General features: G+C 36.4%; 1 protein-coding gene and 1 non-coding gene across 3 annotated transcripts in view; both read right to left on the bottom strand.

The window, feature by feature from the left end:
* Positions 1–18458: 18458 nt before the first annotated feature.
* Positions 18459–18532, bottom strand: Trnar-ucg. The gene has a single exon. It is a non-coding gene; the product is annotated as a tRNA-Arg (tRNA).
* Positions 18533–18573: 41 nt separating this feature from the next.
* The window catches only part of LOC5570601, a 71731-nt gene continuing 63572 nt past the window's right edge, over positions 18574–26732 (bottom strand). The window contains exons 3-4 of one of the 2 annotated variants that reach the window (XM_021853617.1): positions 21008–21474; positions 18574–18817 (exon numbers count right to left, since the gene is read on the bottom strand). In XM_021853617.1, coding sequence (XP_021709309.1) covers positions 18604–18817; positions 21008–21474 — 681 coding nt within the window. In that variant the 3' untranslated portion in view covers positions 18574–18603. The other variant, XM_021853622.1, reaches the window with a different exon arrangement.

The following is a 26732-nucleotide window of genomic DNA, read 5'->3' as shown; positions in this document are numbered from 1 at the left end:
AGTTGATGAATCATGATTGTCTTTAAATAAAAAATTACAACTTTTGCAATTTGCGGATGTTTTGTGGGGTATTCTGACGGAAATGATTTTTTTCACTAGTGAAATTGAATTTGAATGTCAGTAGTGGATGAAAATTAGTGTAGCAAAAGTAATTGAAAAACGGAATGCACGTTCTACCAGATTCGTGCATGTATTGTCAAACAAACATTCACACAAAGAAGAATTCAACGATGACGGAGCCTACTGAGGATCCGCGTTGTTGACTGTATATTGAAATATGCAGACACTGGCAACAGCACATCATCTACTGTTTGGTTCAGGAAAAATGATGATCGCGTTCAATTGGACCCAGAATGTCAAAAACACTACTTGATGTAATAGCAAAGAATATTGTAGAAGATTGTACCATGATTAAAATTATTAAAGATGATGTTTTAACCATCTGAAGTATATCATGCAATACTGCTTGTATTTCTTCAACATAGCTTGGAGGTAGCCACTAAGCGCATCATAGCCACCTATGACGCTGGGCGAGCTGAGGCACATGTCGCATGCATATAAGTGACTGTACGGGAGTGCTGATCTAAGCCTAACTTTCAACAACTGAAAGAGTAATGAAAATGAGATTAAATCCAGATACAACCTTCTGCAATTATGTTTATTAGGGTATCAACTAGTGTATTTGTCATTCTGGGCTTATTTGAACGCGAACAATTAGTATACGGAACGAAACAGTAACATAGGATCAATTTTCAATATATTTGAGACGAATATCCCATACAAACTTCAAATCGAATGCGCCAGCTGGTGAAGCAATCAATTGAGTTGAAATTTTGAGAGAGTGTTTTTCTTACCCTAAGGCTCATATCTAGGGGGTGCCCCGTTGAGTTTTACAACTTTTTTGTTTAAGGGACAGTCTAATGGCTCACTGATTGAGATTTCATACAAGTCTAGAAACAATGAATTTAATGATCAACTTGACTACAGTCTGGACGAGCATTAAATTCCACCTCAACCATATGTTAAGCCTATTTTTTCAAATTGTTGTAAAACTGTGTTTCAAGAAAAATATGTAGTGCTCGAAATAACTAAATATTTGTTTCAAAATTAAAATTACGTCCTCACTTTGTAAAAACTAATTTGTCTTGAATTAGTTGAATTGAGATCTGTTAATTGAATCGAGCAATGTTTGCAGCACATGTGCCAGCAACAAGTAACATTGCAGTTTTGTGGATATTATGAATAATAAAATCTGTTAATTAAAATTTTTTTAAAGTTCTGCTGCTTTTCAAGCGCAACACATTTTGTCTGAACTTTTGGGTTGTAAAATGGTGAGTCGACAACCAGGAATGAGCGTCCAACATAGCTCTGGTCCTCGCAAGTCCCTACCTCACGCTACCACGGGTCTAACGATGACAAAGACCGCCAGCTACACACTTAATCGTAGAATTTCATTTCGGTAAACTTAAACGACAAATTCAGTCGGTAAAACATATTTTTACTGAAATCTCGTTCATATTTGACAGATGAGCGACATTGAAAGATGCAAATTTACGAAAATCGGTAGTTTACATAAATTACTGAGTCTCGGTAATCTGTTTTGCCACAAAAATCAGCAAACATGTTTTTTACTGAATTTCGGCAAAACTCATCTGTCAAAACCGAAAAAAAAACAGAGCTGCAGTTATCAACATGTGCTCGGATTGTATTGAAACGTTCTTCGGAAGAGCGCCTACATGTAAGTATTTACATAATTTATTGTATTATGGCATATAATGTTGCCTATAAATAAATCATTCATTCAATTCAGTAATAATTAAAGCCTTTTTTACATTTTTAGGAATATTCCCTGGATCTTTTACTCTTCACAATGAAAGTGCGCAGCGAAAGTGGTCGTGTCGTTACTCGGTATTTGCTTTAAACGGAAAAGCCCAACATTCCTCATATTAAGTAAAAAGTGAGATGTTCACAATGGCGGTGGTATATACTTTTTCAACGCAATAAAACATTTAGTTCCAATAAATTTGTCTTTATTATTAAAAATTATGTGTTGCTTTTTTTTTCTTGTTCTTCATCCAATCGAAAAATAATCATTTGCCGAATTTTGGTAAAAGTGTGCCGAGATTTTCGGCAATGGACTACCGATCTCTTCGTCGAATTTTGACAGCTGGGTTGATTAAACATTTTACAGCACAATCGGCACTTTGAACTTTTACCGAGATTTTCACCGAAATCTCAGCTGTTGGGTTCTCGGCGATTATTTTTACCGGCCTCGGCGAAACAAATTAAGTGTGTAAGGGTTGCGTACTTAGCTGGTAGTGCAACCTGGGCACTGTTTTCCTTCTGACATAAGGACATAAGGACTATGAATGGAAACTTGGTACCTGGAATGTCAGGACGTTAAATGAACTCGTGAACTACAGAAGGTTGGAGTGGGCGTGGCCGCCATTCAAGAAGTGCGGTGGCCTAGATCTGAAGAACGTGAATTCCGGACGGTTGATCCCTGTAGGAATTCGTCAAAATAAAAACACTATTTGCTTCAAACTTATTTTTTTTACTTATTTTCAACAAATTACATACATCCGCACTTCACAAGATACATCTCAAAACTGACTTCATTCAGCCGTTCATAGTTACCTTCATCTATGTTTTAAATGCTTTTTCTCTTGTTCGTTTCCCCTCTCCGTCGTCGTGTTCGTGATTCATCGCTTCGATTCCGCATCAGCCGTCAGATGAGCGCACGTATGAAAGCTCGCTCTCTTCAAGATCTGTTTCGCTCTCTATCGATGCAGTGTTGTCGAACACATTATTGGAGAATTTGAAGATTTTTCGCTAATTGTCTTAGCTTAGAATTACATGTATATAAAATTTGTTTTAATATTTTTAACGTTATTATTATAAACTAACTGAAGAAATAATCTATTCGTCATTGTACTCAATATTATTGCACAATTCTATAAAATATATTTTCTTAACTTATAAATAAGCACGTATATCTCCTACATCCTTCCCATCCCCTACTCTTAAGTACATTAAAAAAAAAAACTATTTGCTCAGTTGTTATCATTAAATAAACTATAATTAATTGTCTTCAATGAAATTGACGAGAGAGTAGTGTACGTATTATTTTGACTACCTATCCAACATTTTATGTAAGTTTTTTTTTGGATTGACAGATATGTTGATGGAACATTAACGAAAACATAATTCTATTTTGTTAACATTGTTGTGTTCGTATACATCTTTACTTTGTATATTTTCTTAAAATTAATTAGTTAACAATTAGTTTCAAATTCAAACAGTGATTTTATTCCTTCGTTATTTTTTTTTTCGATCATTCAATATATTGACTCAAAATTAAAACAATTAAATAACATAAGCCGTACCCAAAATCATCATCATCAATTATTCAATATTACATTGTATTATTTTGTATTGGTTTATAAGCAAGATTTTTATTTCTATAATGCAGTAGTTTTCAATTTTCACATGTTAACAATAATAATTAGAATTGTTCGATTTCATTTCTTAATTCTATTTCATTAATACGTATTTGATTAATTGAACTAATTCCATTACAGTATTTTATTTTAGATGGGAAACAATATACTAGATACACTACCATTTAGTATTGTTTGATTTCAATCTTTTTTTTGTTAGTCGAAATGAAAAATTCAAAAATAAAACAATCTTTTAAAAATTAGATGGTTTGAAGCTAATAATGTGGATAAAAAAATAAATAAATTTACTCATACATTTTCAAATCATATTGTTTTGCTTCGTTGTAAGCCTCACCATTAAGTAATACTTTTTAAATTCACAAATGTTATCTCTCATGAACCTATTTCTGCTAATCTTGATTAATCCTGTAAGATATCAACTATGTATTATGATAAATTCTGAACAACAGTTACGCTGCACTAACTTTACATGATCTAAAATTTAACAAATAACATGTCTATCTTTACATATTCTAACAATCAAGAAATGAAAAAACTAAATATATTTTCCTTTAACTTGTAAAACACATCTCAATCGACGTAATCTACAATGAAAAAACTTGTTCAACTGATTTTGTTAATACTTTTTTTTTGTTAAGGTCATCAGGCTCCAGAAGTATCAACATATACTACAATAAAAAAACACCTTTAATTGATATCCAAATTAGACCATTTCCATTAACTTCTTCAACACTTCTTAATGGACATATTCTACAATCAATGATCTGCCTCGATTGATTTCGATAACACTTTCTTGGGTGGAGCTAACTAGGCTCCAGATGAACCAATCAGCAAATTATCATTATCTTCTACAACACCTCTCAATAGACATATTTTACAATGTATAGACTTGGTCAACTGATTTCGTTAACACTTTTTTTTGGATGGAGCTTACCAGGCTCCAGAAGTACCAATTAAGCGTTCAAATCAGAAAAAAACAATAAACTTCTACAACACATCTTCATTGACAAATTCGACAATGAATAGACTTGCTCAACTGATTTCGTTCCCATTTTTTTTTTTTTTTTGGTGGAGCTTACCAGGCTCCAGAAGTACCATTTAAGCGTCCCCATCAAAAATTGTCCATTAAGTTTTACAACACATCTAAATCGAAATATTGTACAATCAATGATCTGCCTCAACTGATTTCGTTAACACTTATTTTTGGTAGAGCTTACCAGACTCCAGAAGTACCAATTAAGCGTTCAAATCAGAATAGTTTAATAAACTTCTACAACACATCTCAATCGACATATTCGACAATGAATAGACTTGCTCAACTTATTTCGTTAACACTTTTTTTTTTTGAAGGACTAATTTCGAAAAAACTTCTTGGGTGGATTTTACCAGGCTCCAGAAGTACCAATTAAGCGTCCCCATCAGAAATTTTCCATTAAGTTTTACAACACATCTCAATCGACATATTTTACTATCAATGATCTGCCTCATCTGATTCCGGTAACACTTTCTTGGGTGGAGGTTGCCAGGCTCCAGAAGTACCAATTAAGCGTTCAAATCAGAAAAAAATCAATAAACTTCTACAACAAATCTTCATCGATAAATTCAACAATTAATAGACTTGCTCAACTGATTTCGTTAACACTTTTTTTTTAGAAGTATCAATTAAGCTTTTATATCAGCAAATTTTCATAAACTTCTACCACACATCTCAATCGACATATTCTGCTATCAATGATCTGCCTCAACTGATTCCGTCAACACCTTCTTGGATGGAGCTTACCAGACTCTAGAAGTACCAATTTAGCTTCTATATCAGCAAATTTTCATTAACTTCTACAACACATCTAAATCGACATATTCTACAATCAATGATCAGCCTCAACTGATTGATGAATGAAGACGACCCTCCGATCACGTCGTGCCTCTTCAACATAGCAGACATCACAATACATTAAAGCATCTCTTCGTTTTTGACGTATACGATCAACGTACGAAATCATCGCAGTCAGTCGGACATTGTCCTGTAGATGGGCTGCATCGCGCCCGAAACCGGTCGACAAAGGTAATTTTTTTTAACTTTTTTGACGATTGTAAGAACGATAAGTGTTATGTCTTGTCTCGCGTCGCGTCTTGTATGTGAGATTGAGACCGCTTGAAGAATCCTTCGTCGGCGAATACCAAGCTGGTTTTCGTGAGGGCCGATCGACGTCGGATCAAATGTTTACCCTGCGACAGATCCTCGATAAATTCCGGGAGTACAACTTGCAGACTCATCATATGTTCATTGATTTCAAGGCTGCGTACGATTCAGTTAAAAGAAACGAGTTGTGGGAAATAATGATGGAACATGGTTTTCCGACGAAGCTGATTAGACTGATTCGTGCAACGTTGGAAGGATCGAAAACAGGTATACGGGTTGCGGATGATATTTCTACATCTTTCGGACGGATTGAAGCAGTGCGATGCACTTTCAAACTTATTGTTCAACATAGCGCTAGAAGGAACAATAAGGAGAACTTGCGTGCATATGAATGGCACTATTATCACACGTTCGTATATGCCAGTGGTTCTCAACCTTTTTGAAGTTACGACCCCCTTCAAAGTTTTACAAACTTTCCGCGGACCCCTTAAGTTGATGATCTCTAAACAAAGGTTTATGAATACTTTTCAAAGGATATTCATAAATAAACAGATAACCTTTACAGATACAACCGATAATTTTCTCTGTAATCCACCATAGATGATGCAAAAGTTCTTACAACATCATTCGGAGTCTACCAAAAATCTTTTTAGGAGTCTATCGAACATTCTTCCAAGAATCCGATAAAAAATATGAAGGATTTCACAAAATCCTACAATAAATCAGTTAGTTTAGAGGATTTCAGCAAAAACTACTTCCACAATTAAAAAAAAAGTCCAAGGGTACTTAGAATATTTTTTTGTGCTAGATTTCGAAAATTTTTCGGTTAAAAAAGAGTTGCAAGTGAAGTTCTCGTTAATATGTTTTTCGAAAATAACCTCTTTTAGCTTCTTTGAAAATTTCAAATAGCTTTTCTTCTGACCTTTTAAGAAATCAGACAATATCTTGTAACGGCTGCTTGGGCACGTCAGGAGTTAATCATCAATATTAACCTCCTTTTCCCGAGCAGCCTAGATAGCCGCGTAGTGTCGGTAGCGGTTGTTTCAACTGGCTAAGAATTAACACTACGGACTGCCTGTTCCGGTGGTAAAAGTCCACCTCACAGGTGACCCCTAATTTATGGTGTGATGCGTACCGTGCCTAGGAATGAATGGTTAGGGGGGTCTAAATAAAACCTAACCGCTAACGGAGCCTTTGGGGTACCAGGGCGCCCTCCACAGTATTGAGTCCTTCCTGTGCTACCCGGAGCAATGGTGCAGGTGACCTTGTGTTTCTCCGAGATGATCGGCTGCCCTTCTTCAGTCTCTATCCTGAGGCTTAATAAGGGTGGGATTATGAATATGTTGACATTTAATTTAAATTATCACCTATATGGATTCGCATTATGCGTTTTACACAGTGTATTCTGTGCTCTTTCGCCTTTGGCGACTTTAAATAGATACCGATCTGGTTTTTTCGTTGCTGGTCTTTTCCGTGCTGAGATTGCAAAAAGCTTAATCCTGCCTAGTTTGGGTAGTGGCTACGGTTAGGTTAGCTCAGATCAATCTTCAGCATAAAAGAACAGCAACGATCAATCTTTGCAGACTCATGCAAAATGGTGCAGCCCAAGTGGCGCTAGTTCAAGAACCCTACTTTCGTAGAGGGAATTTCTATCTAGGTAACCTTGTGGACCCAGTTTTTGCTACTTTCAGCAAACTTGAAATGGCAAACTCGCGTTCCATGCCTCGCGCATGCGTGATCGTAAATAAACCAATCGTTGCTACACTCATTTCTGAGTTGACGACCAGAGATGTATGTGCTGTCACAATTGATGTTTCTGTTGGTGACCTCAACAGGAAATACGTCTATTGTTCGGTATATTTACCACATGATGAACCATCCCCAACGGATGACTTCAAACGAGTTGTCGTACACTGCGTAACAGAAGGCCTTCCGCTGATTGTGGGTAGTGATGCCAATGCTCATCACATCATCTGGGGCAGCTCAGATATCAATTTGAGAGGCTCCAGTCTGATGGAATACTTAAGTAGTACAGACCTTGGATTACTTAACATAGGCAATCGCCCAACCTTCATGGTTTCTAATAGAGAAGAAGTGTTAGACATAACGCTTTGCTCGAATAGAATCAGTCACGAGTTGACGAATTGGCATGTATCAGATGAGGAATCATTATCTGATCATCGCTACATCTTCTTTGAACATTCAAATGTAACTGCGCAGACTTTGCGTTTTAGGAATCCTCGATCAACAAACTGGGAACTCTATATTGAATTGGTTGCGACCAAATTTCATGGATATTCTCCGTCCATTGAAAATCCAAGTGATCTGGATGATGCCGTTGATACTACAACATCCTACATTATGGAAGCTTTTGAAGAAGCATGTCCTCTGCGGTCTGAAAAGACTACAAGAGGGACCCCATGGTGGAATTCCGATCTGACTAGACTCAGGAAACAATGTAGAAGGAGTTGGAACAGACGCCGTTCAGCTGGATCAGAGTCGTTCAAGTCGGCTCGCAAGGCTTACAAGAAGGCTCTTCGTTCTGCTGAACGATCCGGCTGGAAAAACCTTTGTACAAATGTTTCCAGTTTGAGTGAAGTCAGTCGGCTGAACAAAATCCTTGCAAAATCTAAGGATTTCCAAGTGAACGAAATTCGCTTACCTAATGGTGACTTTACTTCTTCCGATGAAGAAGTTTTAAAATGTTTATTCAATACACACTTCCCCGGATGTGTGGACATACCATCTACGGATGAACCAAATGTCTTTTCATGTAGTTACGAGTCTCTGGCCTCGGCTCGCAGTATCGTAACTACTGAATCGATTCAATGGGCACTTAGTTTTGCTCCTTTCAAATCTCCAGGAGCGGATGGGATTTATCCTGTTCTGCTCCAAAAGGGGTTTGAGTTTATCAAACATGTTTTGAAAATGCTACTTGTAAGCAGTTTTGCTACCGGGTATATTCCCAGATCCTGGCGTGATATTACTGTAAAGTTTATCCCGAAAGGAGGACGTGCGTCGTATGAAGCAGCGAAGAGTTTCAGGCCAATCAGTCTGACCTCTTTTCTTCTGAAATGTCTGGAACGCATTATCGATCATCACATCCGTGATGTTTATTTGGCAAACATGCCTCTTCATGTGAATCAACATGCTTACCAATCTGGAAAGTCCACTGTGACTCTTTTACACAAAGTTGTATACGATATCGAGAAAGCATTCGCTCAGAAGCAATCCTGCTTGGGTGTTTTCTTGGATATTGAGGGTGCCTTTGATTCGATGCCATATTGGAAGCAGCACGAAACCATGGGCTACCTACAATGATTACCAATTGGATTCATCAAATGCTCAAAAACCGACATCTCTTCTCGACATTGCGTCAAGCAGCGATTCGAAAATTGAGTGTTTGCGGATGCCCCCAAGGGGGAGTCTTGTCACCACTTTTGTGGAATCTCGTAACAGATACGCTATTGAGGCAACTCAATAATTGCGGTTTTCCAACATATGGATTTGCCGACGACTATCTAGCTCTGATAGTTGGTATGTGCATAAGCACTCTATTCGACCTGATGCAAAGTGCTCTTCAGGTAGTCGAGAGTTGGTGTCGCCAATATGGCCTTTCGGTTAACCCGAATAAAACATCTATTGTTCTTTTTACGGAAAGACGAAACCGCGATGGAATTCGACCTTTACGTCTTTTTGGCACTGAGATTAATGTGACTGATTAAGTAAAGTATGTCGGAGTCATCCTAGATTCCAAACTTTCATGGACACCTCACATTGATTTCAGAGTCAAAAAAGCTTGCATGGCCTTCGGCCAATGCCGGCGAACCTTTGGTAAAACTTGGGGCCTCAAACCCAAATATATCAAATGGATTTACACAACAGTTGTTCTTCAATATTGGCATACGGATGTCTTGTGTGGTGGCAAAAGGGCGAAGTGAGAACAATCCAATCAAAATTGGGCCATCTCCAAAGGATGTGCTTGATGGCGATGTCTGGTGCGTTCTCTACAACTCCCACAGCAGCGCTCGAGGCCCTTTTCGACGTTGCGCCACTACACATATATCTTAAACAAGAAGCACTTTCTTGCTCTTACCGTTTATGGGTACTGGATCTACTGGAGCAAAATCCAGTGAATCGTAGATCTACACACACTTCGTTGTTTCCACTTTTGGTGAATTGGGACAAAATTGTCCTTGCTCCAAGTGATCTCACAATTGCTTGTCACTTTCCTTACAGGACATTTATCACACAATTCCCTTCACGGCAAGAGTGGACGTCTGGCTATTTGGAAAGAAGTATATCAAACAATATTGTATGTTACACTGATGGCTCCCTTCTTGAAGGTAGAGCTGGCACAGGAGTATATTCTCGTGGGCTAAGGCTGAATCAGTTTTACTCACTTGGTAGAAACTGCACCGTTTTTCAGGCGGAAATATTTGCCCTTATGTGTGGAGTGCAATCAGCACTTCAACAGCGCGTAATGGGTCATATACTTCTGTTCAGATAGTCAAGCTGCTATAAAAGCTCTCGCTTCGGCCAACTCAAGGTCGAAGCTTGTTATCGCATGTCGAACTCAAATTGAGGAACTGAATTCAGTCAACTCTGTAAACCTTGTATGGGTACCTGGCCATTCTTCCATTGCTGGAAATGAATTGGCTGATGAGCTAGCTCGCGATGGAGCATCGCATGACTTCATTGGCCCTGAGCCGGCTATTCCAATTTCGAAGTGCTGGGTGAAGCTTCAGATAAATTCTTGGGCGGCAACTCAGCACAAACAATATTGGAATAGTTTGGAGTCATGTCGTCAAACAAAATTGTACATTACTGAGCCATCTTCAAGGGTGGCGAAGTATTTAACAAATCTGTCAAAGCAGAATTGCAGTCTCTTGGTCAGAGCGTTGACAGGCCACTGCCGACTCAACTATCACATGGCAAATATTCAGCGTGCTGACTCATTTGTGTGTGATAGTTGTGACTCCGATTATGGAACTTCGTATCACCTGATATGTAACTGTCCAGTTTTTGCGCAAATGCGATTCCAATTACTTGGTAAACACTTATTAAGTGAAACTGAATTCAGAAGCCTGAATCTTCAGGACATTCTGTTATTCTTAACCCGCTGTGGTAATGAGCTATAGGCTCTCTTTACGCTCATGCGTTTTGCAGTGCCCTTTTAGGGTGCTGTTCGAACCCATTGTGGTATTGAGCTACATGCTCTTAATTCGCTTATGCGATTTTCCCTATTCAAGGGATCCCACTCCTATTTCCTCCCATTTTTCCCTTCCCTTTCCTCTCCCATCGGGTAGATGATGAAATAGGCTCAAATATGGCGATGGCACAAATCTCCCAAATGGCGGGGAACGTGCCTCTGGAGCCGGCCTTCTGATACCTGATAGAATATTTTTTTGTGCTAGATTTCGAACATTTTTCGGTTAAAAAAGAGTTGCAAGTGAAGTTCTCGTTAATATGTTTTTCGAAAATAACCTCTTTTAGCTTCTTTGAAAATTTCAAATAGCTTTTCTTCTGACCTTTTAAGAAATCAGACAATATCTTTTAAAATATTAACAATAACTCTTCGAAAATCTCGTTAAGAATCTTCGTAGTTGCTATGAATATCTTTAGTGAATCTCGTTAAAAATCCTACAGATGGATTTAAAAAGATTTTGCCAAAAACAGTGAATACTTTCAAATTTTTCCAATCCCGTAAATAGTTCGCTAAGGAACTCCCCAGAAATTGTACTTGTAACCTCATATGAACAGAATTAAATTAAAATTATTTTATCAATGAATGTGTGAATTATTAAAAATAAAACCCCACTAATTATGAACTCTTGCAAAAAAATCGGCTTCGTGGCAGTGTTGATAGACTCACACTCTAAACTCAATCAATACGCTCTCCCGTGAGAGCAAACTCATTAGAGTTTGATTCAGTCACAAAACCCGTCAAAAACCCGTGAAACCCGAATGTTGTTATTTACGTTAGAAAGGATTACTATAATTCTACCTGACAAACAAGAAACTATTGCCGTGTGCGAGTAAACTGAGGAAAAACGAGACAATGAGTCAAACAGGTGAGCCAACTAATCCATGATTATTTGACTGCTGAATTGCATGATTGACAACTCACACATAAAAAATTTCAAGCATGAGTTATGAGAAATTGTGTTTTTCACAATACTGCTTAACGGACCCCCTGAGAAGTCTTCACGGCCCCCTAGGGGTCCGCGGACCACCGGTTGAGAAACCCTGTGATGGAAAGACATAAAAATGTGTTCTTGAAGATGTATTGAACAAAAAATGTAATTTTACATGTTAAAAGACACGAAAACGATGGAGGTTTGATCGACATTTCCCCAGAGTTGCTTGCTGTATCTATCAACGCTTGAAATTTGCTGATTTCTACAGGCCGACTGCGATACAATTCGAATCATTTCATATCACATCAACATCATGCTGTCTACTCCATCACCAGTGCATTGATGGCGATAGACTTTGGATATCACTGATGGGTCAAGTTTAGCCTTCAATTAAGCAAATAAAATGGCAATTTATCAGTAGGGTAAGTGTTCCCTTAGTTGTGGGTGTTCCTATAGTTGCGGTAGTGCCGTTTTCACTGATTTTAAAACATTAGCCACAGAACCGACACTGCCAATCGACGTTTTGACCTTTTGATACACGGAATAGTTCAAAAGAGCTTTCAAATTGCTTTAAAACTGATGAAATATCACTGAAATTGCTAAAACTTTTCTTGCTTGTACCAATAGTTGCGGTAAAGTGTTCATATAGTGGAGGATCCCATAAGAAAACAACGGATACCGCAACTATAGGAACACAAATTAAAAATATACCGCAACTAAAGGAACAGCGTACCAATAGTGGAGGTATTATTTTTTACTGACATGCCGTGGATTACTGCGATGAAATCGTTTTTCTCGTTAAGTCAATGGTCGTTACTTCCCGTTACAACATTAACATGTACATTAATTGCGCTTCTTGAATTAAGGCGATTAAATGAAGTTCAATCGTGCCTAGTACCTCCACTATTGGTACATCTACCCTACGATATTCTTGATAGTGCTGCAGACGGATTGAAAGTGTGTGTTGGTCACTGAAAAACATTAATAGCGTGGATAATTACCACGTGATCACTCATTCTCGAGTGATTGTGATCTAGAGTGCGATGTCGCATCACCGCTGTTGGTTGTCAGATCAAAGTGATATTGATAGTTCGCAACTGATATTGATAGTTTTAGTCCATCAGCCATCAGCTGATATAACTGATATGGGGCGGTCCATTTATTACGTAAGGCAATTTTCGGGATTTTTCGACCCCCCCCCTCCCCCCATGATAAGATTTTTTTTATGAAAATTAAAAATAAATTGTATGCCGCGTAAGAAATCTCAAATCCCCCCTCCCCCCTTAAACCCTTACGTAATTAATGGATCACCCCTATTGTGCAACTCTGCATTTCCCGAATCAGACACTAACGTATTTAAAAGTCGATACAAATTTACGTCATTCGGCTCGCTTCTTTTATGTGCATCCTAAAAGACGTAAATCACATGATTTTTTCGTACTGTGTAATCTTCAATTACTCTAAAATACCGTAAATTCGTATGAAATTGTTCAGTAGGGTGAAACTGATCGACGTGTCACACAATTTATTTATTTATTACTAATACAGCACCAATATCAATAAAACCTGTGGTATTGTTGAATTGTGGGTTGTGAAGTTTTTTTTTTTGTATATGGTGAATTTCTTGCTACTTTTATATATTTCTAGTTTTATTAGGTGCTTGAGTATTGGCAAATTCCTAAGAAAATTATACATTTTATACAATAGGGCAATTCGCCAAATGTTGAACGGCTAAAATAATTGAACACGCCATAAGGAATACACGGACTGTCCAACAATAGGCGAGATTTTTAAGGCGAATTACCCTAGTTATATTATTTTGCTAAATAAGAAATGTGTATAATTAAACCGTTTTTAGCTATCTCAGTTACATCTACATCATCATCTTCCTGTTTTATCATTCACGAATTTCATGTGAAGCATCAATTGATCAGATTGCTATAGGTTTATAGCATTCAGTGGTACACATACCTTACTACTTTGTATTAATCTTTTACGGTTTTGTTCACATATTGCGCTTTTTACTTCAAGCTCATGCTATCAGTACACTATGGCAAACATTGGACATGGATTGATACAGAGCCAACAAATGTTAAAAATCTCAAAGATTTTTTCGGTATTGATACCAATGTTTGTCTGATGGTTTATACCTAGCCAAATATTCGCATATTTGGCCTTCCTTTGCTTGACGCTTTCTTGAGGAACTTCATACAAAAAAGTAACACTTAGAAAAAAAAAAAAAGGAAATTCTAGGAGTTTTCAAAAGCGGCAGGATTCCTATATGTATGGTTCCTGATTTCTGAAAGTCCATCAGGAACTTTTCAACAACTTTTCAAAGTCGATTTAAATCTAGTAAAATTTTTCATTACGAATTGTATCATAAGACGTTTTTGGCAATGTTCTTTAAAAATACCACTAATATTTTTTCACTAAAACTCTGAAATTCTAAGGACTGTTCATTTTATAAAGTGGACACCTTGTGCATGCTGTATCTTTTTAATTAATCTATGAAATTTCAATCGGTGTTCTGTACATCGTTCGACTATTATTATACAATGTTGTGCTAATAAAAAAAAATCTCCAAAATAATTAAATTTTTCACGGATATGGAACAACGTTTAGAACGGTCGATTTTCAGAGGTTATTAAAAACAATTAGTTTTAGAAATTGTCTGGAAAATTAGACAATCTATATTTTTTATTTTCAAAAAAGGCTTGTTCTTCGAAAGTATTATCAGTCAGAAGCCTGATGGAAAAATTCAAGCTATTTTTGGAGCAACAATTTTACAGATATAACAAATTCATTGTTCCCTGATATTTTTAGAGAAAAATATTTTAAATTTGAAGGGAACTGACATAAGTAGATTTTTTTGGTTTAAAGTACGTCCTGACGGAAGTGCTAATATAGTATTAATATGAAAAATAACTTACGCCTTCATATAATTAAATATTTAGTCTCCACGACAATTTAAAGCAGAATAGAAAAGCAATTGCTTTATTTTTGGAAGATTTTCCAAAGTACATTGACAATCATCAAAATTGGCAACACTGCTGTAATAAAATCGATTTTATTTTCCACATATAATTTTCATAATATGTTATTCTGAGATTACCAATTGAAATATTTGGAGAAAAACGTTTACAATTTGCTGTAGGTCGATAAATATGCGTACGTGATTTTCAAAGTATGTGACTTTTTAGTAAAACGACTGTAAAGAGTAAAATATTTTACTTAAAACTGCGGATCAAACTCACAATTTAGCTCTAGTCTATACAAATATAGTTTTTTTTAGTAATCTATACTAGTTTTGAACATGTTTTATACTTTTCTCTTTTGCTGGGAAAAAAAGAAAGTGTATCAGCAAATTTGGCCATAAATGAATAAATCACTAAAGTTACTTAATGTCAGAGAATAGTGGAATATAATTGATATTTTTAAAGCTATACCTTTAGTAGAAATTCAAATATACAATTTGTTCATAAAAAATAGGATTTTTGTTTTGCGAAAAATAATGTTAAACTTTGACGAGCAGCTTTTCTTAGGAGTTTTTAGAAAACCTTTTTAGCTCTTCAACCAAAAGCATTTTCTACGATCTTATATTTTCATAGCATTGTAGAATAATAGTTGAACCATGCACAGAAAACCGATTACGATTTTATCAATAAATAAAAAAGATATAGCATAAACAAAGTGTCCACTTAATAAAATGAACAGTCCTTACCACAATAGTTAAAAAAGTTTCCACAAAAATGTTTGTTTGCAAGTAGAAAAAAAATCTACATAAATCAGGTACTATTCATGACACTTCGGAGTTTATTCAAAACATTTTCTAAAATGTTCGATACAAATACCTTCAGTAAAAATTCCATCAGATTAAACGTGAATCATTGTCCATTATAAAAGACGAAGAAAAAAGAACAAGATTTTTTGTAATAAATCCTACAAAAACACTCAAGGAGTAGTGTTTGCTCCATCGATTGTGTCGCTTGCCCCTACAGGGGAGAGCGGTGCAAAAATGGTAAGGAGCAATCGTGTCCGGTTCGCGCAATGCGAAGAAGACAGTGGCGTGATCGCCAGTAGTGTTTGGTCCTTACTTAGAGTAATCAGGAAGAATATTTTTATTATTTATATTTCTGGAAGCATTTCCGAGAGATTTTCTGAAATATTTGTTGATGGAATCTGAAGAGAAAATTTATGAAGAATCTCGAAGGCAAAGTTGAAAACTGTTGTCTCTGAAGAAATTGTGCTTGGTGATCTTGAAGACAAAACAAAGTATCCTATAATTTCTTGTACTATTTCTTGGAGAAATCGTAGATATTTTAGACTAATAATTGTAATTTATGTGTAATAGCAAAGAACCTTCATAGAGAAATGCTCAAAACTTTTTAAAATAATTTCGTAAGCATTCTCTGGCGGAATTCTTCAAGAGATTTTTTATGCAATTTGATAGATTTTTCGAGAAATTTTTGATAAGATCAGAGAGCCTAGAGAAACTTCAGAAAAATATTTTGAATAATAGTTACTAATCTAGGGAATGGTTTTCCGTAGGAGTCCCAGGAGGAACTCAATGCTCTGGAAAAGTACGGAAATAATTTATGACAAAATCATTGCGAATTTTCACAGGAATTTCATAAAAGTAGATGGATGAATACCTAAAAAAATGATAAATTACAAAGGGATATTCCTCGTGAGTTCTTTGGAAGAATTTTTCACGGAATTTTTTACGAAAATTCTACAAAATTTGAAAATTGTGATTATTGCTACCGACATTACTTTTGTAAACCAAGTATTTACTAGGTTTGTTGTCAGAAAAACACATGAGCATCACCCTCGGTCAACTGATAAGTATTGTCGTAGCTAGTATGTTTTGTTCTTGAGGGGAGCTACGACAATGCTTATTAGTTGACCCAGCTCATGTGTTTTTCTGACAACAAATTTTACGATAAATTATTCAATATTCTAGGTGGTTCAATATTGTGCAGGTATTAGGACAATATATCTATCTACAAAACAAACGATTATAATATTTCCTATTGTTATTTCAAATCTCAATGAATTATCGAGTCATGAATTCATCTGGTATATTTCTCCTTTTAAGCTTGATTGACTACGATTCAGTAAAAAAAAATTCAGAATCTAGTATGTAAATCTTTTTAAGTATTTTATACGGATGCGATTTATTTACGCAATATTTGCGAACTATAATCCAGTAAAATTACAATTTGCTGGAGCATTCAGAGATTTTATTTTCATGCAACTAAAATATCTTATATTCGGCGTTTTAGGCTCATTTTGTGCTAAGGTCCTCCTTTTTTCACTAAAAGCGTAAAGAGGAATAAAACATGTTATATAATTCATATTAATTAATAAAAAGGTAATTAAATTAATTATTGATTAAAAAAGCACGAGCACTTTCAATAATTGACGAAATTGTAAATATGTTCTGTTATAATTGTTGAGCATGGCAGATAACTACTTAATGGAATGGAATTGATTTCCTATACTCCTAGTTTTAGTAGAAATAACAAAAAAAAAGCTCAATAAAAATAGAAAAGTAATAGTTGTTATGATACATTTCAAATTTCATGTCTGCCTTTATTCAATTTTAAAATCGTATTTCAAAATAAAATTTAAAAAAAATAGAAATTTCAAGTCCTTTTCGAACAATTACGTAATTTGAGATTGATATTTTTTTAATAAAAATCATTTGTTTGAATGATTTAGTGCTGTTCTCTAAGAAAAGGGTTTAAATGTGTAAGAAAAGCTTTGCTTCTGGCGCTTGTTTTCAGAAATCCCACTTGCCTCGGGTATTTCAGGTTAAGTAATATTGCTGTGTGCGTTTGAAATGCAAATATCAAATGCGGGAACACCAAACGCGGTAAGATTTTTCACTAGAAATGCGATGTCAAAGATAGATTTATCTTGCTAGGGCGGCGATGATTTATTTAATCGTTGCTAGGTGTTCTTTGATTGTTTTTTGTTACCGCATTTGGAGGACGATTAGTCAAGATTTGCTTCTCAAATGCAAACAGCAATACCGTAGATATTTCGGGTTAAGTTATACCATGGAAATTTTCATATGAAATGAGAACAGCTTGTAATAATACTTAAAATTGTAGCTCACTGATAGTAATTTGATTTATGTCACAATTATTTTTGGGAGCCAATGCAAGACGTGAAACGTTTTACAATTTTCATGCAAGTTGAAAATGGTGCTGAATTGCCTAGTGTTACATGGAGCACATGGTAATAAATATAACAATATGTTTTGTACTAAATACATTCTTTATCATTGTATCTTCAACTTTACAGAAGAATACCCCCTTGAAAACTTTTCCTGAATGAGCTATGACGAAAGGTCCCACTTACCCCGGATTCTCACTTGCCGCGGGATACCTTACCTTTAAAAATGCCCGAAAACCGTTTGTATTTATAGCATTTTGCATCACAAGTACAGCGCGCGATTGCTGTGCACGCTAGCGTTGCAACTCCCCTAAATTATCATGACATTCTGGGCATGCCGATTACATGCATACACACATACATAAATACTTACCCCTCAGTCGATATAACAGAAAAAGCTCTCACCCCTTTCCTTTGTAGAGGGGAACTAATAGGACATGCGCAGATCATGCTTCGGCAATGTCCCCATCAAAATGTGATTTGCATAACGATTGACGACAAGTTTAGCTAAAAATTAAGCATCAGACGCTATAGCGACCGTGACAGGACTCGAACCTGCAATCTTCGGATTCGAAGTCCGACGCCTTCATCCATTAGGCCACACGGTCTAGGCGTCGAAGTGCATCGGAAATGTGAGCTATAGACAGAATTTCTGCTTGATAAAATTCTGCTTTATTCTCTATCTAGAGCACAGCTCTAGTACTTTCTTATGTCTAGTTAGCTCTTCCTCCGGTGGTTCCACTGTGTACAGTGCGCTGTAAATAGGGTGCCTTTCCACTAGAATTTTCACCAACAAATCGTGGGGTGATACCCGATGTTTCAACAATACGAATTGATAGTGCTCGTAGTCATAGGTAACGGTCTTACATTGTAGGTTCAAATCGGAAGCTATCCTGCGGAGGCGAGGTTTGTATAAAAGGACTGTAGAGAATAAACTTACGAATATACAACAGCCCATTACAAACCATGGTTGACATTTTATCATTTGCACAGCAGCAATTTGAGACTAACGTTGAGTCATATTTAATCCTAGGCACAAATTTCTCAAATGATTTCTTACGCATTCATAGTAACACAACACACATTGCTTAAACATTAAAAAAACATAACTAGGCTGGTGTGGGAACAATGAACAAACATGATTTGCAATGGTCTGGATAACTATTGGGAAAAAATAAATGCTTATGCTATAACTTGTTCGATACATTGGATTTATCATTGACTACTACTAAAGTTAAGCAAATGGTGGTCAAACTCAAAACAAACCATTTTGTTATTTGTTAGCAATGGGGATTATAATTTTAGTGACACCATTCTATATTAGTACAGTAGACTGGCCCAGCTCAGTATGGAAGAAAATTAAAGTTGTATGATTCCACGGGGCACCCCCCAGGATTATTTCTTGGGTTAGAAGAAGCCTTTCTGAAAAAATCAGCTCATTTGGGCGTTCTATGTGCTGGCGCATTTGAATTGAAGTTAATATGGGATTTTCAGCTCAAACATATGAGCAACAGCACATCATCTACTGTTTGGTTCAGGAAAATTGATGATCGAGTTCAATTGGACCCAGAGTATCAAAAACACTAATTAATGTAATAGCGAAGAATATTGTAGAAGATTGTACCATGATCAAAATTAATAAAGTTGGTGTTTAAAGCATCTGAAGTATATCATGCAACACTGCTTGTATTTCTTCAACATAGCTTGATGGAAGCCACTAAGCGCATCATAGCCACCTATGACGCTGGGCGAGCTGAGGCACATGTCGTATGCATATAAGTGACTGTACGGGAGTGCTGATCTAAGCCTAACTTTCAACAACTGAAAGAGTAAAGAGAATGACATTAAATCCAGATACAATCTTCTGCAATTATGTTCATTAGGGTATCAACTAGTGTATTTGTCATTCTGGGCTTATTTGAACGCGAACAATTAGAATACGGAACGAAACAGTGACATAGGATCAATTTTCAATATATTTGAGACGAATATCCCATACAAACTTCAAATCGCATGCGCCAATTGGTGGAGCAACCAATTGAGTTGAAATTTTGAGAGAGCGTTTTTCTTACACTAAGGCTCATATCTAGGGGGTGCCCCGTTGAGTTTTACAACTTTTTTGTTTAAGGGCCAGTCTATTAGTACAGTACTGATTCCACATCATGTGACTTTGCGTCTGAAAGACAGATACAATTCCATTTTCGTGTACCTATCAATATTTAAACATATAACATTTGAACGGGTCTACCCCGTTTGGCATAATGCCGTTTGGCATACAGTCGTTTGGCATAATAGTCGTTTGGCATAACAGTCGTTTGGCATAATAGTCGTTTGGCATAACAGTCGTTTGGCATAATAGTCGTTTGGCATAATGGTCGTTTGGCATAATTTGAAAAAGGAAGATACTGCAGTGGTACAGTAAAATGCCGTACCATAAGATGCGTCATAAAACTACATGTTCCTTTTTTTTCAAATGGCATGGAATAATTTAGGCGTTGGATATATTTTTGTTAAAAATGTGCCATAATATCCCGGACTTAATGACCCCGGAAGTCATGTATTATGCAATTCCAAAAGAGCTTTATTGGATATTGGTTTCCTTGAAAAATGATGATTAAGAAGTATGTCCTATCGCTAACTGACAACGGAATGTACGATCGTGAGCAGTTTATACACACCCCTTTGCTTAATGGAAGGAATTTGATCAAATTCAATGTTTTTCACAATTATGCCAAACGGCTATTATGCCAAATGGCGATTATGCCCAACGACCGTTATGCCAAATGGCATTATGCCAAACAGCTATTATGCCAAACGACTGTATAGACTCACGGCCCTAAATAGGTAATTACCGAACCGGATCAAACTTAGTTGCTTGCAGGATAGCCTTGCGTTCGCTAACTGAACCAATAATTGTCCCTGATTCTTATTAAAGTAGATCACCTATATAAAAATTGAAAAAAAAATCTATCTAACTTTTGCTTTAAAAGTTACTAGTTATCCTATCTGAATGTCTTGAAATAAAAAAAAATCATATTAGGGAACATTTTAAGTATGACCACCATATGTGCAAAAACACTTACTTGCAGAGGAGAGCTCTTTCGATTTCGGTAAAATCTATCGAAAATACTAAATCATATCCCAGTTGTCTCGACTTAAAATTCACCATCAAGTCGCGGTAAAAATTGATATCGATATGAAATGCTTCGCTTTGTAAATCAAATCCATCCGTTAGAAATTTGTTCGAATAGCTTGAACCATTCTCGGGGGAAGCCAAAGTCGGTTTGAGCTGCACCAATCCAAGACCTTTTCTGCCACGCTTTGCTTGCACTTCTATCGGGTCCACTATACCGTCTTTATGTTTACCGAGCGGACCGCCGCCCCATCCAAGCTTCATCAGCATTCGAAATCCAATATTATCCTCTTTGAGTTTGTCCTTTGAAGTCCGAGATTTTGAAGACTTCCCTAATGGATTACCATGAAAGTCTAACGCTTCAATTGATTCCAAACGCTCCACGTTGCAACTATCCCAGCATCGATTAGGATTGGTCTGTAATGAAAAAAAAAACTAGGGTTGGTAGCAGGTCTCTTTTTAAAGATATGTGGATGAATTCCGGCGAACAATTTCTTTGAAGAAAACATTTTTTTTTCCATAACTCACCGGCAAGACAAAAATGTCTTTTCTTCGGAGGAAATGCACATCGGAATTCGCCTAATGGTCACTATTTTAATGCAAGCCTCTATATTCAATAGAAGGTCTCTTAAGATTCTATTCTAACCAAAATGGTCATTTTTTTCGTTTTCTTTTTGTAGTGAATCATAAAAAATAAGAAGAAAATAATGAAATTTCCAATTTCCAGCAGGACAAAAATGTAGAGTAAAGCGGGACAAAAGTTCGAGTAGGGTAAGAGTTTCTTTTTAAGATTTCTAGCTCAATTCAAAACAAATCTTATAAATGTCATGGTGGTTCGAATGCTATTCAAGTAAGAGACTTTCAATATAAATATCATAAAAAATCGATTGAGATTTGGAAAAGTTATGGCTATTTGTTGTTTTTCGACGAGAATATTGTAATTTTTGGTCAAACTTTCGTTGCATGGAACCAATTTAAGATAAAATCTTTTTCAATATATAAGGTTGCTTTGAGGTGTATTAGCTTTGCATAAATTCTTAAAAATAATTTTTGGCCCATAGTGGGGCAAAAGTTCGAATCAGCGGGGCAAAAGTTCGACCCATGTATAAAATTACGGAAAAAATTGCAAATTGCCTAAAATCCACATATTATCTTCAAAATTAATTAAATTTGTCTGATCGTGTGAAAACTGTCACCAGTATGACAGTATATTGAGTATATTACAATTAACCCGGTTTTGGGCAATTTTTTTTTATGAAAATTAAGTGTGTATTTTTCGGCAAACTCAAGTTTACGACTGGTATAAAAGTATGCCTGTCATAAAAAAATCGATATTTTGTGTTTTAGCCAGCGAACTTTTGCCCAACACTAGATTCGAACTCTTGCCCCACCGGTGGGGCAAAAGTTCTTTTAAGACAATCAATTTTGAAACTGTTATAACTAAAAATGGGTAAATATTTTGACACAAGTTTGTTCAGCAAAATTATAGCCAATATGTTGAAAGTTCACTGTATGGTATTTGTTTTGTTTTAACTTCTATTGTTTTCCTGGAAACATTGATTGTACCATTAAGGTCGAACTTTTGCCCACCTTACTCTATAGTTTTTGATCATTTAAATGTTTTTGTCCACTGAAAGTATAGGTTTTTACTGATAAGTGTTTCCATAGTCCCTTTACGGGGTGAATAGAAACATATATAATTTTAAAGAACAAGTGTTACACTACAGTATGATACAGTTATTACAGTCAACACTCCTATACTTGATATTCCGTAACTCAATATTGAATTGAAGAACCATACTGCCGATCTATGCATATTTGTCCCGCAGTCCATAAGGTTTACATAGAACATGGGTCAATTAGGCGTAGAAGGGCAGCATAGTAAAAATTGGTTTCCATGGTTTACTCGATGGTTCCTTGGATCGCGGTTGCACTGGTTTAGTCTGCCGTTATACGCATAATTGTCCCATGTTACTTTTTGTTCATTTTGACTTTTTGTAATCAAACAGTTTATTGTTACGCGTAGTTTTAGAAAACATTTACCAAAAATTAACTTTGTGAAAAGCAAGCCAAGTCAATTTGTCCCATTGTTGAACTTCCACGCATAACTGTCTCACTACTGTATTTCTACGCATAACTGTCACACTATACAATTCGCAGCGCTGATCTCGAACAAAATATTCAGTACGCAATTTTTGATTGGCTGTTGTTTGGGAAAATCGTTTTGAATATCTTCTTACGTTGGCTTTACATCCCATGTGGAACACAACCTGTTTTATGTACAGTAAAACTTCCATGAGTCGATATCTGAAGGGACCATCGACTTATGGAAATATCGAGTAATGAAACAGAAATACTTAGGAAAGCTGTTTGAGGGGACAATGAAATTTTCACGAGACGCGACGGAGACAAGACATAACACTTATCGTTCTTACAAATCGTCAAAAAGTTTTAAATCGTCAAAAAGTTAAAAATGAGTAATGAAATTTTGTTTTAAGTATAGTTCCATGAGTCGATATCGAGTCATAGAACATCGACTCATGAAGGTTTTACTGTATTTGTATTATCAGGGTGCATTCATTATTCATGCGCGCCTTACGTCATATGTGATTGCAATTTTCAATAGCAAAATTTTATTTCTTATCCGTTTTTCAACGAATTTCAGGTGAATTTTCAGGGTCGAACACAAAATTCTTCTAGTTTTTGGAACCGCAGTTATCAATTCGAAATTTACCGTGATTTTGGATATAACACAGGCAGTACTGAGGTAATCCCACTTAAAGAATCAGTAACCACTTCAATCTAGAGTCCATGGCTTGCGGCAAATCAACTTCATGATCAAGACTAAATAAAAGTAGTTCAAGCGTTTTTGGATGACTTGGCCATATGCTGGGTTGTTCCGAATACTGATTTACTGGTGAAAGTGGCCATTATATTGGCGAATCTGAAATCTGACTTGCGACATATCAATCTTCATAAATTTTTAAATCAAGTCTAAAGCAAGTTCAAATCTTTTTCAATGACTTGACCAAATGTCGGATTGTTCCGGATACCTGGGGGAAATGGCCACTTATTTGTCGATTCTCAAATCAAGGCTAAAGAAGGGTAATGCAAACGTTTTTGAATGACTTGATAACATGCCAGGTTGTTTTGGATACCCTGTTCCCCAGAGGAAGTGGGCATTATATTGGTGGTTCTAAGACCTATCTCTCGACATATCAAACTTCATGAATTTGCAAATCAAGTCAAAAGAAGCTTATTTCTAGAGGTTTTGGATGGCCTGGCTACATACTGGGTTATTTTGGAGAACTGGTTCTTCGGTAAAAGTGGCAAATATGTTGGCGAATCTTAAACTTAATTTGCGATGTATTAAATATCATAATTTTGCAAACCAATTCCAAAGAAATGAAAAATCGTGTAAAGATTTGTGTCCAGAATCCTGAGTTGAATATTTACTCCGCAGGTTATTTATTATTGAATCCGCAGACAGTGTTGATAGACTCACACTCAAATCTCAATCAATACGCTCTCCCGTGAGAGCAAACTCATTAGAGATCTGCTTCGCAAATCTCACGCATGAGATTTTGATGCAAAATCAACTCAATCAACTCAAACCGTAAGAAATGATTCAGTCGCAAAACCCGGCAAAAACTCGTGAAACCCGAATGTTGTTGTTTACGTTAGAAAGGATAGCTAAAACTTTAACAGACCAACAAGAAATTATTGCCGTGTGTGAGTAAACTGTGGAACTACGAGACAATAAGTCAAAAAGGTGAGCCAACTCATCCATGATTTTTTGACTGCTGAGTTGCGTGATTGACAACTCACGCATGAAAAATCTCGAGTGTGAGTTGTGAGAAATTGAGTTTTTCCCAACACTGTCCGCAGATAAGTCCTGTCAAGCCTGCAGGTGGAAGAGTCGATATATTCAATCTAATAAACTCTCAAACCTACTATCCACTTTTTCTTCCACTAACTCATACATTTTCTCATTATCACACATACAAAAACTTTGCTATCCATCCCAAACTATAAAATCTTATTTCTTTACTTCCCCACTTGTGGCTCTGTTTGGCACATGTCACTTGAGCCTTCATTAAGTGCCCCAATAGTCTTGAGGATATACATCCTCTACATTCGGTGCAATCTATACGTAAGAACGGTCATCTAAGGGAAAGTGGGGTAGTTTGGCCACCTTAAGGAAAAGTCGATAAAAATGCTGAAAGTATTATGAATTTTTCGAATGTTTGCATGATTTCTAACAATTTTTAGATGAATGCGCATGATTTCCTTTGTCTTATAAACTGCCCATACTCGCAATACAGTCCCATCAGGAAAATCATCATGTCGAGAAAAACGCAATTGAACATTATTGCAAAGGTTTTCGTAACACCGCTGCAGGCAGCAGAAAATTCTAGTGACATTACTCAACACATTATCATTAGAGTACAATAGAATGTACAACTATATTGTGAATGCGGTTGTTTTTTATATACAAATCCAAGATACTTGCCAATGGGACTTGTTATCCGAGTACTTGCCTCTTCAAATTCAAATATACCCGCATACCAGTCCCATTACTTGGGACTCGCTTACTTAGTTATCGCGCATCTTGACACATTTATTGCCAAGTTTATCATGGATTCCAAGGGACTTTTCCTTTTGCTACTATAATGCTTTCATATTTTAATTGCAATACTTATTATACAATATAAAATAATATGGTGGTGATAGTGACAGTCCTCAAGACATTCCTGGGTTTGATAAATGCGTTGCGGCCGGCCATATAGGAAAAGTAGTTAGGATTCACCTGCAGCATGTTGTAGTATCTGACACACAGGTACTAAGGCGGGTAAGTTTTGATTGGCCTGATTTCGAAAAACCTGTTGGACATTTCTTAGAATCCATAATGCTGGCTTTTCATTGGACCTTCTTAATTATCACCATTAGTGTCGCTAAACGTACTGCTTGACCAGTCGACGATACCAGTGGTGGTATGCTAATTCCCATGTTAGCCCAAAAAGCCTCCCCTCCATGTCGTTAGATTTAGGTAATTGATCAAAAGACAAAAGTTATGACAGTTATAGGTTTGACTTAGAGGGAAGCTATTTATCTTATTTTTAATTTAGACTCTCATAAGGACTAGATATGTTTCAATCACTCATCGATGCAAACTGCGATGCAAGATTACAGAAATCATAATAGGAATAAGGGTACATGAATTTCGTCGTAATCTACTAGTGGGACTGTTATGCGGGTACTTTCAATATGGGACGCACATGATTTGGTATTTTTTTCGCATTTTGTCCATACAAAAATACAATTTTAAGTATGATACCATGAAGTACACTAACAATAAACATGATTCATGAAGAAAACTCAAAAGCAGGCTTTATTTTGCTCATCTTGATCTGATAGATGGAGCGACCTCGTACGCTCACAACAATTATGAGTCAGCATTCGATGTTGGTTGAATAATCCGTGGCTGAGAGAGTGGAGAGAAACGTTGGCTCTATCCAAACGCACATCTTCCATTTGACAGCTCTAGCTAGCTGCGAGGCTCTGCAAACACATCATCATTGCTTTTGGGATGAACTGAGGTTGGTTTCTCCGTCAACGCAAGAGCATGATTTCGCTTTCCTCTTTGCCCTTTTGGGCATAGAGCTACAAAGAGA

Source organism: Aedes aegypti, chromosome 1 (assembly GCF_002204515.2).
Source record: "Aedes aegypti strain LVP_AGWG chromosome 1, AaegL5.0 Primary Assembly, whole genome shotgun sequence".
Lineage (NCBI taxonomy): Eukaryota > Metazoa > Arthropoda > Insecta > Diptera > Culicidae > Aedes > Aedes aegypti.
The sequence above is the reverse complement of the archived record's forward strand: the minus strand, read 5'-3'. Positions and strand labels throughout refer to the sequence as shown.